This window comes from Pan troglodytes, chromosome 19 (assembly GCF_028858775.2).
Source record: "Pan troglodytes isolate AG18354 chromosome 19, NHGRI_mPanTro3-v2.0_pri, whole genome shotgun sequence".
In the NCBI taxonomy this organism is placed as follows: Eukaryota; Metazoa; Chordata; class Mammalia; order Primates; family Hominidae; genus Pan; species Pan troglodytes.
In genome coordinates, this window is record NC_072417.2 from 26,014,317 (window position 1) to 26,031,219 (window position 16,903).

Here is a 16,903-nt window from a genome sequence, read left to right on the forward strand (position 1 = left end):
GGTTGGTAGGAAGTTTCTAGGCAGCTGGAAACAAAATGGGCCATGTCAGCAGTCTCCCTGCTGCCTCCTCAGCATTTGGGTCAGGAGCTGGAGAGGGGAAGTGAGGCAGTGCCCCATGTCCCTCAGTGAGCTGGGGGAGGGCAGACCAGGAAAGCAGCCTTCTACACATGGCTGTCCTGGGTTCTCTGCTGGGTCCAGGGGCAAAGGGGCCTTTTGCTGTCTGTCCCAGCTCTGGACTCCTCCTTTGAAGCATGTGTACAGGCACCCTGCATTCCCCTAAGGAGTCACCTCTTAGTGACTGAAGGTCAGGTCACAGGGTGGCCATACAGGAACAGGTCTGGGTCAGAGCTAGGGGCGGTGGCTAGCTGGAGTGCCTGGAGGTGGTAGGGGTGGTTGGGAAGCCGGCCACCCAGCCTCAGCCTGGTGGTGGAACAGTGTGTACTTCCCCAGCATAGCTAAGTGTGTGAGAATGTCCTTAGGAAACCCAAGGTCAGTGACACCCCTGGGCTGGAGCAAACTGAGGGGTGGAGAGGTCCCTAGCTGGTCTGTTCTCTGAGTGGCGGAGGAGGAGGTCTGAGGGCGCTCACCCTTCTGTGCTTGGAGTAGGCTTCCCCTAGGCTTTCCCTCTCTTGCCCCTGCTGTGTTGCTCTTCAGAGAGTGGTCCTGAGATGGCTCAGTGCATGCAGGTGTCCCTTCTCCTGCCCTTGCCTGGGCTGGGTCTGCAAAGCCTGTGCAGACCCCGTCCCCCAGACACATACATAAAAATCCAAACTCCACCCCCCACTCAGGCCTGCTTTGGCTCCTGGGTTGAGGGTTCTCTGTGCCCATCTCAGTGGTGGGCTTCTGAGTGCCAGAGCCTGGAAGCAACAGTGGGATTGTGTGGGGTGGCTTCCAACTCGCTCTTGCCCATGGACGCTCCTTCTCTCTTACAGCGGCCTTCCTCACACAGACTGTCTGCCTGGATGACACAACGGTCAAGTTTGAGATCTGGGACACAGCTGGACAGGAGCGGTATCACAGCCTGGCCCCCATGTACTATCGGGGGGCCCAGGCTGCCATCGTGGTCTATGACATCACCAACACAGTAAAGATTTCCCCTTGCTTCTTCCTTTGCCCTTCGTCTTCTCAAAGTCCCAGGGATTGGGTTATCAGAGCCCTGATTTCAGGCCGCTTAACCCTCTGTTCCTGGGTGGGTGGTGGGCAGATTTCCTGTTTGGGGACATTGCATCAGAATCTTTAGGTGGCAGTGTCTTAGATAATTTGGCTGTGCCAGCTTGAGAGTCTCTAATGGGTGGCCCTGGGCAGAATGCCTTCTCTGTCCCTTCGACATTCTGTCCCTGTCTCCTCAGGATACATTTGCACGGGCCAAGAACTGGGTGAAGGAGCTACAGAGGCAGGCCAGCCCCAACATCGTCATTGCACTCGCGGGTAACAAGGCAGACCTGGCCAGCAAGAGAGCCGTGGAATTCCAGGTGGGGAGATGACAGACTTGGGGGAAGGAGTGGAGTAAGCAGCTCCCCCCGGCCTCACCTGGGATGCTCAGGGGCTTTGGGAAGGGCCATGCTAGGAGGCAACAGGGAAGCTTCCATCTGCTGTCCTCTTGTGCCTCAGGCATGGGCCTAACATGGCTCCTGTCTGTAATCCCAGTGCCTTGGGAGGCTGGAGTGGGAGGATCACTTGAGGCCAGGAGTTCGAGACCAGCCTAGGCGACACAGTAAGACTCCGTCTCTGCAAAAGATTTAAAAATTAGCTGGGCTTGGTGGCACACACCTGTAGTCTCAGCTGCTCAGGAGGCTGAGGCACGAGGATTGTTTGAGCCCAGGAGTTTAAGATTGCAGTGATTGCAACACTGCACTCCAGCCTGAGCAAGAGTGAGGCCCCATCTCTTTAAAAAAAAAACCAAAAAACAGCCAGGTGTGGTGGCACACACCTGTAATCCCAATACTCTGCAGGCTGAGGCGGGAGATGACTTGAGCTTAGGAGTTCGAGACCAGCATGGGCAATGTGGCGAAACCCCATGTCTAAAAAAATACGAAAGTTAGCTGGGCATGGTGGTGTGCTACTCAGGAGGCTGAGGTGGGGAGGATCATTAGAGGCCAGGAGATTGAGGCTGCAGTGAGCAGTGATCGTGCCACTGCACTCCAGCCTGGGCAACACAGTGAGATCCTATCTCAAAAAAAAAAAAAAAAAGAAAAGAATAAAAAAAGCATGGGCCTAAAAGGAATTGCCCGTCACCTGTCTCTCCCTGGTTCTCTTTCTTTGGCGGTAGGGGTATGTGTATATATGGATCACTAGCCTTCTACTTCTCTTTTCTTGTAAGTTGACTTTTTAATTAAACTTATTGAGAAAGAAATACTTAAGTCTCTGCTAACCCTAGAAACTCAACTTCTCTTCTTCTAATTTCCCCAGTTTCTTGTCCTTCCAGAAATATGCACGTGTTTTTTAATCCCTTTCTTTACATTGATGGCAGTGTGCTATACTTACTGTATATGATCATTTTTTACCAATCCCTAATAATAGCAAAAGACTGAAAACAGTGCTGCAGTAGACATCCACATACTTTTGTGCTTTTGTGCAAACATGTAAGTGTATTTGTAGGTTAACTTTCTAGAAGTATTTCCTAGCCTAGTGATTTTGAAGAGCAAGAAGGCAGGGTGGACCTGGGGAAACCCGGGTAAGACATCTGCTAGTGATTGTGAGCTGAGAGGTGATATACATGAGCGGGGAAACCCAGATCAGGGCAGCCTTGGGCCTGAAAACTCCTGTGTGTGTCCAGCTGATCTCTATTATGATAAGGTGCTCGAATAAGGAAGGTTTGTATCCTGGGCCCTGGCCCCTGCCAACATTTCCCTCTCACCTTCTCTCATCTCCATCCAAACCAGGAAGCACAAGCCTATGCAGACGACAACAGTTTGCTGTTCATGGAGACATCAGCAAAGACTGCAATGAACGTGAACGAAATCTTCATGGCAATAGGTCAGTTGCTTCTCCTCCCCTCCTCTCTCCACCACAGCAAGGGCATATCACCTGTCTGCTGGTCTAGAGTGGGCCTGCGGGGTCCCTTCACCACTCTTTTTTTTTTTTTTTTTTTTCTGAGATGGAGTCTCGCTCTATCACCCAGGCTGGAGTTCAGTGGCACGATCTCGACTCACTGCAAGCTCCACCCCCCAGGTTCACGCCATTCTCCTGCCTCAGCCTCTCGAGCAGCTGGGACTACTGGTGCCCACCACCACTCCCAGCTAATTTTTTGTATTTTTGGTAGAGACGGGGTTTCACGGTGTTAGCCAGGATGGTCTCGATCTCCTGACCTCGTGATCCACCCGCCTCGGCCTCCCAAAGTGCTGGGATTACGAGCGTAAGCCACTGCGCCCAGCCCCCTTCACCACTTTTAACCTTCTGATAAAATTGTTTTCATCATCACCTGACTCCCAGATGTAGATGTTGGTGGTTCACCGGAGAAGTTCCTGAAGCCTGGGCCAGAGTCTCAACATTTCACTCTCTGAGCCTGTAGCCTGCCACCCATTTCAGAGCCTGCCATCACTACCCCTACCCACTGCCTAGGAGTTTTTAGCTCATTTGGCTCTGGAATCTTCCTTCCTGGGTTGCAGATCCTGGCTCTACCACTCATTAGCTCTGTAGTCTTGGGCAAGTTATTTAACCTTTCTTTGCCGCAGTTTCCTGAAAACAATCAGAATGCACCTGACACACAGAAGCCCTCAATATGTGAGTTACCACTGATTGGGTATAAAGGCCAGAATCTGCTCCAGTGGAACTGGGAGAGTTATTGGGGTACCCCCAACAAATGCACTTTTCCCCCTCCCAAACAGCTAAGAAGCTTCCCAAGAACGAGCCCCAGAATGCAACTGGTGCTCCAGGCCGAAACCGAGGTGTGGACCTCCAGGAGAACAACCCAGCCAGCCGGAGCCAGTGCTGCAGCAACTGAGCCCCCCTTGCCTGCCCGCTGCCCCCGCCTCCTCCGCCTGAATGACCCGACTGGAATCCACTCTAACCAATCGCACTTAACGACTCGGGCCACCACTGGGGGGGCAGGGGGAGGGGTCCACCATGATTTCTCCATATAATTTTGATCATAGGCCGGAGTGAGTCATTCCACCTGCACCTTTCTGTACAAATACTAATTCAATTTTAAGTCTTAAGTCACTTTTTTAATATATATGATCTTCTGCTCTTCCCACTTCCTCCCCTTTCTACTGCTCTCCCATTTTCCCTTGCTGGGAGTAGCCACATGCTCTTGTCCCCCCACCCTTGTATATGGGGACAGTGGGGTCAGTGCAGCTACCCTTTCTTTCCCTCCTGCGGAACAGCGGACCCAGCAAGAGCATCCACATCCTCACTTTGTTCGGAGTGGTCTTGGGTTTGGGCGGTGGGGCAGACCTTGGGAAGGGGCTTAGGAAGGGAGAGGCAGCTCTTCCTTCAGCTGGCTCTCATCAGGCTGCAGCCCCCTCCCCGCCCCCACCTCCCTGCTGGGAAACCACAGCATTATCACAGCATTATTGTGACAGCCACGAACCCATTGCCCACAACCCCTCCACCCTCGGTCACCCCGACCTCTGGCTCTGAGCCCTGTTCTGACCAAATCATGATGATGAGTATTTGGGGGTGGGTGGGTAAGGGGGGGAGTGGGAGGGGACGGAACCAACTTTTTCTGTATTTTGTATTGTATGTTTTCTTCAACATGTAACCAATCAGTATCTTGTCAATATAGTCAGCCGATCGATCGACCTCACAATTGTCTTCCTTGTCTTTCTCTGGCAGTTTATCAGACAGTGCCCTCTGTAGTTGAAGTTGATTTAAAATGAACCACTGAATCTTGTTAAACAAAATCTTCCCCTCTAATGTGAGGGGATGCTGGTGGTCATGGTAACCAAGAGAAAGAGGCTCTTACTGTTAGCAGCTCCGATGAGGTAGCTGACCTGGGCTGACCAAGTTTGAAGTTTCAGGGCCCGTGTTCACTTCTCCACCTCCCTTCCCCTCCCCCACCTACCAGATCATACTGGGGTGACATGCAGTGTGTATTTGATGATCATTAGTCTCTGAAACACCAGAAACAACCTCTTTGGGTTTTTTTGGTTGGTCTTTACCAGTGAGAGGGTCTGGATCCTCTCTCTCTTCCTGAAGAAGAAGGAATCCCAACAGCCCCTGGAATGCTGGACTGGTCTTAAGGCCAAGACTGTAGCCACTGGCTTTCCTCACCACCTCTGTCCACGTCACCCCCCCACACCACATCCAAGTTGCCCCAGTCCAGCTCTCTACTGGTTCTGGAATCAGGTCTGGGCACTCAGCTCTCTGCTGCTACCTGTTGGAGCTGCTGCTCAGCTAGGGCCACACTCTCCTCCAATTTCTCCCAGGGCCACAGAGGCCTGATTCCCTTTTTTTTTTTGAGACGGAGTCTCTGTTACCCAGGCTGGAGTGCAGTGGTGCTATCTCAACTCACTGCAGCCTCCACCTCCTGGGTTCAAGCGATTCTTCTGCCTTAGCCTCCCAAGTAGCTGGGATTACGGGCACCCGCCACCACGCCCTGCTAATTTTTGTATTTTTAGTAGAGACAGGGTTTCACCATGTTGGCCAGGCTTGTCTCAAACTCCTGGCCTCAAGTGATCCACCCGCCTCAGCCTCCCAAAGTGCTAGGATTACAGGCGTGAGCTACCACAGGCGGCCTTTTTTTTTTTTTTTTTTTTGAGACGGAGTCTCGCTGTGTTGCCCAGGCTGGAGTGCAGTGGCACGATCTCAGCTCACTGCAAGCTCTGCCTCCTGGGTTCACGCCATTCTCCTGCCTCAGCCTCCCGAGTAGCTGGGACTACAGGCGCCCACCACCACGACCGGCTAATTTTTTTGTATTTTTAGTAGAGAACGGGGTTTTACCGTGTTAGCCAGGATGGTCTCGATCTCCTGACCTTGTGATTCGCCCGCCTCGGCCTCCCAAAGTGCTGGGATTACAGGCGTGAGCCACCGCGCCCAACATTTTTTTTTTTTTTTTTGAGACAAAGTCTCACTCTGTGGCCCAGGCTGGAGTGCAGTGGCAGGATCTTGGCTCACTGCAACCTCCCTCCACCTCCCAGGTTCAAACGATTCTCTTGCTCAGCCTCCCGAGCAGCTGGGATTACAAGCACACACCACCACGCCTAATTTTTGTGTTTTTAGCAGAGATGGGGTTTCACCATGTTGGCCAGGCTGGTCTCGAACTCCTGGCCTCAAGTGATCTGCCCGCAGAGGCCTGATTCTTGGTGGACCACCACCTTGAGGGTGCCTTTCCTGCCTCCTGTGCCTCCAGTCCCTCTACCTCTGACTTCCATCCCCAGAAAAGACAACGGACACCAAGGCTGCTGCACATCGCGTCGTTTGTTTACCGGGTCAGGTTGGAAGCCTTAGAGCCGAGGCTCCTGAGTCTCGGGGACGGTCCTGTTTGGGCTTCAGGGAGGGCCAGCGCCACACACTGGCCTCTGACCCACAGCTGCCCAGAGGGGGTCAGGCAGCAGGTCATGGCGGTACGACTCAGGTTGGACGGGAGCATTTTCCGGTGCACCTTCTGTGAAATGCGGTAACTGACCCTTTCCGGGTCCCTGACGTCCAGTTGCTGCTGTCCGGTCACCATCAGCCATTGGCCATCCACCTGCACCACCAGTTCCTCTGGGGCGAAGCCGTGGGCATCCAGCTTCATTTGGAAACCGTCTCTGGCATGGTCATTGTCCTCCTGAGCCGCTGGACTGTCCCTGAGCAGCCGCACCGGCATTGTGGCCACCCGGTTCCGTTCAGCAAGGCCCACGCTGGGACACCGGGATGTCACCCGGCTCTCGTTGGAGAAGGTGTTACCGACTCTCTGCATCCGAGTCAGCAACTAACTGCTGTCAAAGGGCGCGAGGCTCCCAGCGCAGAGCTAGGCGCACGGACGCCCGGAGAGGAGGGACCTCGCGCGGCCTACCCGAGCTCAGCTCCGCTCGCTCGGTTCCCTTCGCTTCTGCAAACGCAGGCGGAGTTCGGGATCAGCCACGCCCATCTTACCTCCGAGAGCCAGACTGTCAGCGCCCTGGCGCGCCCGCAGCTGCTCTCATCCCAGACTCTGACCCTTTCTCCGCCCTTCCCCACCTTCGTTAATGGACCCGGGGAGGCCGCAGCTGTGAAGGAACTGGATCCACGACCAGGCCAGACCCGAGGGAGCCGGACCCTGGCGCAGCCAACAGCAGATTGATCCCCCAGCTGGAAGGGGGCTGTCTTGCCTTCTAAGGACCAGGCCTGGGGCAAGGATTGTTCCTAGACAGAGCCAGGGGAGGGCGGCCTTCCTGGGTCATCCACCCTACCTCTCCCTGACCACCCAGAACCCCACGCGGACACGCGACACGAGGAGGTGGACTGGTCTCTCCGGCTGCATTAATTCTTCCCGGGGCGTCCTGTGCTGCAGGCTGTGGTCTGGGCTCTGGGGCCACAAAGATGAAGACGCAGTTGGGGCTTCAGGAGAGTGGCTCCCAGTGCACAGAGAAAGACCTAGCCCTCCTCTGCCTCACCCTCCACGTCAGTAGCCTTCTTGGTGACCATCATAACCACAGCTATGCCTCTGGTGCTGTTATTTGATTTTTTTTTTTTTTTAAGAGACAGGGTATCATTATGTTGCCCAGGTTAATCTCGAACTCCTGGGCTCAAGCGATCCTCCCATCTCGGCCTCCCAAAGTGCTGGGATTACAGGCGTGAGCCACCTCGCCCAGCCTATAAACTTTATTTTTTTTTTGTAGAGATTGGGGGGGGGGGGGGTCTCCCAATGTTGCCCAGCCTGGTCTCGAACTCCTGCAGGGCTCAAGCGATCCTCCCGCGTGAGCCAGCCACGCGGCCTGATAAACTCCTTTTTGTTGAGTGATACTATTAAATACATACATACTGAAAAGCGCAGAAAAAGGTGCAGGTGAATGTCAGGAGGAGAACACACCCAAGTCACCACCACACTACTGCAGAACTGTTGCTACGTCTCATCTCTACCGCAGCTGCAATTCCGTGTCCGGAGCCGCGTGGGGCAGGGCCTGTGCGGGAGTTGGGGGAGGGGGTTAAGTGGGAGACAGGCGCGGGAAAGAGGCAGACCCCACGATTCTCCCCAAGACTCCTTGTCCCCAAGAGGACAGCCATCGTGACTCTCCCGGACTCCATTAAAAGAGATTACAAGTGAAGAGGGGTCAATGTGGGGCCTTCACTCAGGCCTCACTTGGCTGTCAGGGGCCAAGAGACAGGACAGAAAAGTCTGGAAGCTGGAGGCAGTGAGGGGAAGGCGCGGGAAGACTACAACTCCCGTCATGCGCCGCGCAGCAACGCCTGCGCACTGAGCGCCGGTTGCCCATGCGGCCCTAGGGCTGGGAGCGCGGCGCCGCTCTCCGCTGCGGGGGAGGCCATGGCGGAACCTTCCCAGGCCCCGACCCCGGCCCCGGCTGCGCAGCCCCGGCCCCTTCAGTCCCCAGCCCCTGCCCCAACTCCGACTCCTGCACCCAGCCCGGCTTCAGCCCCGATTCCGACTCCCACCCCGGCACCAGCCCCTGCCCCAGCTGCAGCCCCAGCCAGCAGCACAGGGACTGGGGGGCCCGGGGTAGGAAGTGGGGGGGCCGGGAGCGGGGGGGATCCGGCTCGACCTGGCCTGAGCCAGCAGCAGCGCGCCAGTCAGAGGAAGGCGCAAGTCCGGGGGCTGCCGCGCGCCAAGAAGCTTGAGAAGCTAGGGGTCTTCTCGGCTTGCAAGGTGGGGGCGGGGCCTGGGGTGAAGGGGCGGGGCTTGGGGCATCCCAGGGCTCGGGTGGGAATGGGGTCAAAGCTCTGGCTGCGGAGCGGCTCTTGCCCCAGAGGTATAGGTTATTGACTGATCCTTCCGCCTCCAGGCCAATGAAACCTGTAAGTGTAATGGCTGGAAAAACCCCAAGCCCCCCACTGCACCCCGCATGGATCTGCAGCAGCCAGCTGCCAACCTGAGTGAGCTGTGCCGCAGTTGTGAGCACCCCTTGGGTAAGGCAGGCAGCGCCCTTGGAGCTGGGGGCAGGTGCTGGGTCCTGCTTGGACAGGGTGACAAGTGCCACAAAGCTTCATCTCTGAAAAAATCAAAGATGCCTCGAAGGAGGGATTGGGTTGGGGGGGGTGTATGCACCAAGGGGGGAGAAAGGAAATCTCTCAGCCCAGAACAGGCCCAGGCAACCCAACGGTTGATATCGGAGCAGTCAGTCTCACTGTTGGTCACACTGGTTGGAGGAACAGAGTGTGTATCTTGCTTGGCTGTGAAGAGGGTCAAGAAGCCTTGTTGATTTCTTCTATCAATTTTTCCTAACTCTGCCATCTGTCTTGCAGCTGACCACGTATCCCACTTGGAGAATGTGTCAGAGGATGAGATAAACCGACTGCTGGGGATGGTGGTGGATGTGGAGAATCTCTTCATGTCTGTTCACAAGGAAGAGGACACAGACACCAAGCAGGTCTATTTCTACCTCTTCAAGGTGAGCTTCCACTAAAGGAGGGTGTGAGTGAAGGAGGTGGGGCCTTGAGGGGTTGTCTGCAGCTCTGCCCCGCTCCCCTCTGTGCCCCCTTCCTCTTCTCTCTAGCTACTGCGGAAATGCATCCTGCAGATGACCCGGCCCGTGGTGGAGGGGTCCCTGGGCAGCCCTCCATTTGAGAAACCTAATATTGAGCAGGTGAGATAGGGGAATTGGAGATAGCGGTTAGGAGAATTGGGGACAGCTTGGAGGAGTGGGGAGCCTGTGTTCTCCATCCTCCTCAAGCTGAGAACACTGGGGAGGTTCAGAGAAGGAAGGGTGTTTTGTGCTAACCTCAGGGTGGGCATGGTGGTAGGGAGGGGGCAGAGCTTTTCTATAGAGAGCACCCGAGAGAGAGAGGAGAAGGAGAACCTTGTCCCTGGCCTCAGGGAGCATCTTCCTTTGTCTAAGAAGGCCCTGCGGGCTGCTCACACCTCATTCCTGGTTTTATTCCCCACCCACCCCTTCTCAGGGTGTGCTGAACTTTGTGCAGTACAAGTTTAGTCACCTGGCTCCCCGGGAGCGGCAGACGATGTTCGAGCTCTCAAAGATGTTCTTGCTCTGCCTTAACTACTGGAAGCTTGAGACACCTGCCCAGTTTCGGCAGAGGTCTCAGGCTGAGGACGTGGCTACCTACAAGGTCAATTACACCAGGTAGGCCCAGCCAGGGGCAGCTTCGGGGGAGGCTTGCAGGCCCAGCCTGGGTTCAGTGGTTTCCGCCCTCACCTGTCTCCCCCTCGACCCCCTACTCCAGATGGCTCTGTTACTGCCACGTGCCCCAGAGCTGTGATAGCCTCCCCCGCTACGAAACCACTCATGTCTTTGGGCGAAGCCTTCTCCGGTCCATTTTCACCGTTACCCGCCGGCAGCTGCTGGAAAAGTTCCGAGTGGAGAAGGACAAATTGGTGCCCGAGAAGAGGACCCTCATCCTCACTCACTTCCCCAAGTAAGGCTCCTTCTGGCCTATCAGGATTTGGCCCCAAGTTCACATCCTCCCTGTTGTCCCCTTTTTTCCAGGAAGGCTTCCTGGATTGGTCCCTCCTCTCCCTCCATGGGCCTTCTGGGATCTGGGCGTCTACCTGGCAGACTTGCCCATGGCCCAGAAGCAACTTGCTAGTACTAGTCTGGGGATGGCAGGTACATAGCCCAAGCTAACGCTGCCCCCACCCCACCCTACGCCCCAGTAGATGTTACTAATTGTTTCCCATGGGGGCCTGGACACAGCCTCAGACTCCTTCCCTGCACAACTCTCCAAGAAACCAGACCTTAAGCTTGAAGTGAAACCAATTTCTACTCCTGTTCTGGTCTTTTCTGTACCATTTTCTTCTGTTCGGCCACACCTTTTAAAATCTGGGTCATAACTCCCCTGTTCAAAAAACCCTGACTGACTAATACTGGCTCTCTAGTGCCCCCTGCCATCAGGTGGGAACAAGAGATGGCAAGGTGGGGTGGAGTCTGAGCCCATTTTGATACTGAGGGCAGTGAGGGGGCTCAGGGTGACAAGGTGCCCTGCCTGGCCACACAGCACAGGATGACATCAGCTCAGACCTGTCTCCCTGTGCCACACAGCATGGTGAAACTGAGCCTGTTTGATCTCTGTCCTGGATGTGTCCTGTCCTCTTACCTTCAATTGGAGGCTCCCAGAAGACAGGGGCTGTCCCCTCTCTCAGGTCCCCAGTTCCCTAAGAGCAGGGTCTGTCTCTGACCAGCCTCCAGTCCCTCTGCTGCCTGGCCCAGGCTGCACCCTGGAGAACAGAGTTGTGGGACAGACTGTGTCCTCCCTACAGATTCCTGTCCATGCTGGAGGAGGAGATCTATGGGGCAAACTCTCCAATCTGGGAGTCAGGCTTCACCATGCCACCCTCAGAGGGGACACAGCTGGTTCCCCGGCCAGGTATGTGCCATGGTACGCTCTGTAGGGTGTCTGGCCTGCCTGGCTGAGCTAAGCCTCCTGGGTGGAAGAGAGCTCAGCTGGGCCGGAGGCCCTGGATCCCACTGAGGGACCTGCCACCGGCTTCAGCCCCCAGTCCCTGCCTTCTCTCTCTCTCTCCTCAGCTTCAGCACCCCCGTCCCTGACTCTCTCTCTCCTCAGCTTCAGCCCCCCGTCCCTGACTTCTCTCTCTCTCCCCTCAGCTTCAGCCCCCCATCCCTGACTTCTCTCTCTCTCTCCTCAGCTTCAGTCAGTGCAGCGGTTGTTCCCAGCACCCCCATCTTCAGCCCCAGCATGGGTGGGGGCAGCAACAGCTCCCTGAGTCTGGATTCTGCAGGGGCCGAGCCTATGCCAGGTGGATACTTGACCCCTGACCTCTGACCCTCATTCACTCCTTCCCAAACCTTTTTTACTGATCCTGAGCAACCTTGCCTGCCTCCCCAATAGGCGAGAAGAGGACGCTCCCAGAGAACCTGACCCTGGAGGATGCCAAGCGGCTCCGTGTGATGGGTGACATCCCCATGGAGCTGGTCAATGAGGTCATGCTGACCATCACTGACCCTGCTGCCATGCTGGGGCCTGAGGTGGGCAGCCCGACCTGCTGACCAGTTGGGGGACCCCCACCAACCTGAGACCCCGGCTCACCACCCCTCTTCTGTGCCCAGACAAGCCTGCTTTCGGCCAATGCGGCCCGGGATGAGACAGCCCGCCTGGAGGAGCGCCGCGGCATCATCGAGTTCCATGTCATCGGCAACTCGCTGACGCCCAAGGCCAACCGGCGGGTGTTGCTGTGGCTCGTGGGGCTGCAGAATGTCTTTTCCCACCAGCTGCCGCGCATGCCTAAGGAGTATATCGCCCGCCTCGTCTTTGACCCGTGCGTCCCCCAGAGAGCCCCTCCCCCAGGGCAGCACACCCAGTTCCCTTCCTCCTCGGCCTCTTCACTCCTCAAAATTGGGGATCCCCTGCTCCCCACTTCTGAGGTTCATCCTTTGAGCATTCTTACCTCTCACTGCCCAACCCTGACTACAGCTCAAGACTTCCAGGGCTCTGGGGACCTGAAGGGGACAGTCAGGGGCTGTGACATGCCCCCCTCTCTCTTAGGAAGCACAAGACTCTGGCCTTGATCAAGGACGGGCGGGTCATCGGTGGCATCTGCTTCCGCATGTTTCCCACCCAGGGCTTCACGGAGATTGTCTTCTGTGCTGTCACCTCGAATGAGCAGGTCAAGGTGAGCACGGCTCCCCGGCCCCAGCCCACTCCTGAGTTTGGGCCAGTTCAGAGCAGCAGGATGTGTGGCATGCAGCAGCCCGTTGCTCTTCTCTTAGTTAGTGGCCCGTTCCTCACATCCCCACAAGGTGGCAGCCGTACTTTGATAACTGTGGATTAGGAAACCACCTGTTGACAGACGGAGCCCAAGCAGCAGCCACACTTTGGTGGACCTGTGGACTTGGGTTTTCTTCATCACAAGAACATTTACATACATGGGGGAATTAATTACTTTACTTTTTATTTTTTATTTATTTTTTTGAAACAGGGTCTCTCTCACCCAGGCCGCAGTGCAGAGGCATGATCAGGGCTCACTGCAGCCTCAACCTCCCAGGTTCAAGTGATACTCCTGCCTCGGCCTCCCAAGTAGCTGGGACCACAGGCATGCACCACTACGTCTGGCTAACTTTTGTATTTTAGTAGAGACAGGGTTTCACCATGTTGCAGGGTTTCACCCAGGCTGATCTCTAACTCCTGACCTTAAGTGATTCACCCACCTCGGCCTCCCAAAGTGCTGGGATTACAGGCATGAGCCACCGCGCCCAGCCGAACTAATCATTATTACAGTAGCCCTATGCTGATAGTCTTGGCTTCTGTCCTTTGTTACAACAGACCCACTCATAGGGTCTCTGGCTCTGTGTGTCGCATACCTCAGATCTGTGTGGTGCCTCATTGGCCCTGACGTGTGGGAGGCATTGCTCCTGCTGCTCAGACCTCTGGTGACTCCCTCTCCCTCTTCTCCCAACTCTGAGGCCCAGGGACTGGGAATCAGTGGCCTGTGTTGGGTTTGGACCCGGCCCTGCCACGGCTGGCAGCCTGACCTTGAACACATTTCCTAACGTAGCTGAGTTTCGGTTTTCTCTTCTGTAAAATAAAGGTGGTAATACTCGCCTCTGGGGTTAATTTGAGAATCGGTCTGTAAAACAGGAAACACTGCACCTAGCCCAGAGTGAGCTTAGAAAGCCCGCACCCTTCACTTTCTCCCCATAAGCTCCCCTTCCTCTGTCAGCTGCCTTTCTTCCTCTTTGCCCGGATGCTCTCGCTCTCCCTACCTCCTTTCCAATCTACCCGCTCTTCTCTGGTCTCTGAGACCTCTCCAGCACCAGGCCCATCCTCAGCTCCTGGTGAGTCCTGCTCCCCTCCCCCGCAGGGTTATGGGACCCACCTGATGAACCACCTGAAGGAGTATCACATCAAGCACAACATTCTCTACTTCCTCACCTACGCCGACGAGTACGCCATCGGCTACTTCAAAAAGCAGGTGACCCGTAGCCTCGTCCCACACCGGTCCTTTGCCTGGAGGCTGGGGTAATTCTGTCCAGCCCCTCTGTGGATGGAGTAGGAGTCCCTTTGCGTCCCCTACTTCACCTGACACCTGCCAGGAAAGTCTCCATGCCTATCTTCTTTCCTCTGCTGCCATTGCCCCAGGGGAGAATGAGGGCCTGTGGGGCCAGTAGAGCAGGCCGGAGGAACTGGGGGGCCAGTAGAGCAGGCCGGAGGAACTGGGGGGCCAGTAGAGCAGGCCGGAGGAACTGGGGGGCCAGTAGAGCATCCTGGAGGAGCTAGGGGGCCAGTAAAGCAGGCCGGAGGAACTGGGGGGGGGCACTAGAGCAGGCTGGAGGAACTGGGGGGCCAGTAGAGGAGGCTGGAGGAACTGGGGGGCCAGTAGAGGAGGCTGGAGGAACTGGGGGGCCAGTAGAGGAGGCTGGAGGAACTGGGGGGCCAGTAGAGGAGGCTGGAGGAACTGGGGGGCCAGTAGAGGAGGCTGGAGGAACTGGGGGGCCAGTAGAGCAGGCTGGAGGAACTGGGGGGCTCTTCGGGATGAGTCAGGAGTGGGCATCTGACCTGGGACCTTTCCAGGGACAGTTTGAACCCTCACAGTGCCCCAGGAGGAGGTTCAGGAGCAGGAGGTGGCACATGGCACGTGCCACCCCTCTGGTGCTCCCAGGGGAGGGACTACAGAAGTTGGGAAATACTTATGGATGGACTGGGTCATGACCATCCACCCCCCAGGGTTTCTCCAAGGACATCAAGGTGCCCAAGAGCCGCTACCTGGGCTACATCAAGGACTACGAGGGAGCGACGCTGATGGAGTGTGAGCTGAATCCCCGCATCCCCTACACGGAGCTGTCCCACATCATCAAGAAGCAGAAAGAGGTGGTGTGCACACATGCGCATCTGTGGGATTTTTCATGAATGGGCATGCAGAGGGCGAGCACACATGTGTAGACCTGTTCTACGTGTACATGCGTGTATGTGTGTGAGTGAGGAGGGGCAGGCCAGGATCTTGGCTCTTGCTCTGCTCCCTTGGGGAAGTTATGAGGGGAGGTGCTGGATTAGGTGGCGTTGCAGCTGGGTGGGTGCAGCCGGTGGCTCCGACTGTGGCCCTGGGAGGGGTTGTTGTTGGGGCTGGAGTTGGCCCCTCAGTCCCTTCCTTCCCTCAGATCATCAAGAAGCTGATTGAGCGCAAACAGGCCCAGATCCGCAAGGTCTACCCGGGGCTCAGCTGCTTCAAGGAGGGCGTGAGGCAGATCCCTGTGGAGAGCGTTCCTGGCATTCGTAAGCAGGGGTCTCAGTTGCAGGGTAGTGGGGGCACGCTGCTTGGGATGTGGACTGGCATTCTTAGAGACATTCTCCCACTTCCCACTTTGCAGGAGAGACGGGCTGGAAGCCATTGGGGAAGGAGAAGGGGTGAGTGTCAAAGGAGCCGGGTTGGGGGTGGGGCAGAGGGACTTGGAGCCTCAGACTTGGTGTCTCTCGCCCCAGGAAGGAGCTGAAGGACCCCGACCAGCTCTACACAACCCTCAAAAACCTGCTGGCCCAAATCAAGGTGGGGAGACCAGGTTTCCTTTCCAGGGCCCCTGTACCAATGGCTGTGGCCTCTTGATGCAGTGTGGGGTGGGTAGTGGTCTCGGGCTGGAGTGGGCGCAGCAGGGCTGTCCCCAGCTCGGCTTTTCTCTCCAGTCTCACCCCAGTGCCTGGCCCTTCATGGAGCCTGTGAAGAAGTCGGAGGCCCCTGACTACTACGAGGTCATCCGCTTTCCCATTGGTGAGGACCTTCCATTCCATCCCCTTCCCTCCTCTTCTGTCCCCACACCTGCTCCTGCCCTCACTGCGCCCTGCAGCCCCAGGGGGCCCACCCTGGTGGACAGCCCTGCCGTGGTCTTCAGCCTTTTAAAGCTGTGCTCCGTCTCCTGCTGCCCCAGACCTGAAGACCATGACTGAGCGGCTGCGAAGCCGCTACTACGTGACCCGGAAGCTCTTTGTGGCCGACCTGCAGCGGGTCATCGCCAACTGTCGCGAGTACAACCCCCCGGACAGCGAGTACTGCCGCTGTGCCAGCGCCCTGGAGAAGTTCTTCTACTTCAAGCTCAAGGAGGGAGGGCTCATTGACAAGTAGGCCCATCTTTGGGCCGCAGCCCTGACCTGGAATGTCTCCACCTCGGATTCTGATCTGATCCTTAGGGGGTGCCCTGGCCCCACGGACCCGACTCAGCTTGAGACACTCCAGCCAAGGGTCCTCCGGACCCGATCCTGCAGCTCTTTCTGGACCTTCAGGCACCCCGAAGCGTGCAGCTCTGTCCCAGCCTTCACTGTGTGTGAGAGGTCTCCTGGGTTGGGGCCCAGCCCCTCTAGAGTAGCTGGTGGCCAGGGATGAACCTTGCCCAGCCGTGGTGGCCCCCAGGCCTGGTCCCCAAGAGCTTTGGAGGCTTGGATTCCTGGGCCTGGCCCAGGTGGCTGTTTCCATGAGGACCAGAACTGCTCATTTTAGCTTGAGTGATGGCTTCAGGGGTTGGAAGTTCAGCCCAAACTGGAGGGGGCCATGCCTTGTCCAGCACTGTTCTGTCAGTCTCCCCCAGGGGTGGGGGGTATGGGGACCATTCATTCCCTGGCATTAATCCCTTAGAGGGAATAATAAAGCTTTTTATTTCTCTGTGTGATTGTTTCTTTGGTATAGTCCCAGCCTTAGCAGGCTCACCTTGGCCCCCAGGGACCTCTTGCAAACTGGAGGCTGCTCTCCCCAGCAAGCCTCAGGCCTGGTCCTGTGCTCCTGGGGTGATGGGTCCTACCTGCCTGCAGCCCCCCACCTCTCCCTCCTCCAGGCTGCTCCTGATCCAGATGCCAGGGCAGCAGGGGTCAGAACCTCCTGCCTTCACCTTAACCTGGGTGGATGTGGTTACAACTGACTGCAGAAGGGCCA

The 16,903-nt window shown here is 56.6% G+C and overlaps 3 protein-coding genes across 7 annotated transcripts in view; 2 read left to right on the forward strand and 1 right to left on the reverse strand.

The window, feature by feature from the left end:
• The window catches only part of RAB5C (RAB5C, member RAS oncogene family), a 29,897-nt gene extending 25,150 nt beyond the window's left edge, over positions 1 to 4,747 (forward strand). For all 4 annotated transcript variants that reach the window (NM_001246383.1, XM_054669788.2, XM_024350095.3 and 1 more), the window contains 4 exon segments: positions 933 to 1,084; positions 1,350 to 1,472; positions 2,883 to 2,976; positions 3,828 to 4,747. In NM_001246383.1, the coding sequence (NP_001233312.1) occupies positions 933 to 1,084; positions 1,350 to 1,472; positions 2,883 to 2,976; positions 3,828 to 3,943 (485 nt within the window). In that variant the 3' untranslated portion in view covers positions 3,944 to 4,747.
• A 1,595-nt stretch (positions 4,748 to 6,342) lies between these two features.
• On the reverse strand, positions 6,343 to 6,950 carry HSPB9 (heat shock protein family B (small) member 9). Its single transcript, XM_016931794.4, has one exon. The coding sequence runs from the start codon at positions 6,842 to 6,844 to the stop codon at positions 6,365 to 6,367; it is 480 nt and encodes a 159-aa protein (XP_016787283.1). The 5' UTR covers positions 6,845 to 6,950; the 3' UTR covers positions 6,343 to 6,364.
• Positions 6,951 to 8,316: 1,366 nt separating this feature from the next.
• Positions 8,317 to 16,638, forward strand: KAT2A (lysine acetyltransferase 2A). 2 transcript variants are annotated; one of them, XM_511500.8, is made up of 18 exons: positions 8,317 to 8,728; positions 8,865 to 8,988; positions 9,325 to 9,470; positions 9,576 to 9,665; positions 9,979 to 10,160; positions 10,261 to 10,452; positions 11,294 to 11,400; positions 11,681 to 11,791; positions 11,884 to 12,020; positions 12,102 to 12,310; positions 12,538 to 12,664; positions 13,853 to 13,963; positions 14,716 to 14,859; positions 15,147 to 15,261; positions 15,357 to 15,393; positions 15,469 to 15,532; positions 15,667 to 15,751; positions 15,909 to 16,638. In XM_511500.8, the coding sequence occupies exons 1-18, from the start codon at positions 8,390 to 8,392 to the stop codon at positions 16,100 to 16,102; spliced, it is 2,514 nt and encodes an 837-aa protein (XP_511500.3). In that variant the 5' UTR covers positions 8,317 to 8,389; the 3' UTR covers positions 16,103 to 16,638. The 2 variants fall into 2 exon arrangements, with proteins under 2 accessions (XP_511500.3, XP_009430444.2); XM_009432169.4 differs by having other exon boundaries at positions 8,323 to 8,728; positions 14,716 to 14,862.
• Positions 16,639 to 16,903: the final 265 nt, after the last annotated feature.

Excerpts from the sequence above, each read along its gene's own strand:
- HSPB9 (XM_016931794.4), bottom strand. The coding sequence starts at position 6,844 with ATGCAGAGAGTCGGTAACACCTTCTCCAACGAGAGCCGGGTGACATCC.
- KAT2A (XM_009432169.4), top strand. The coding sequence starts at position 8,390 with ATGGCGGAACCTTCCCAGGCCCCGACCCCGGCCCCGGCTGCGCAGCCC. Across the intron at positions 8,729-8,864 it reads GGGTCTTCTCGGCTTGCAAG|GCCAATGAAACCTGTAAGTG; the intron begins GTGGGGGCGGGG and ends TTCCGCCTCCAG. Across the intron at positions 9,471-9,575 it reads TCTATTTCTACCTCTTCAAG|CTACTGCGGAAATGCATCCT; the intron begins GTGAGCTTCCAC and ends TCTTCTCTCTAG.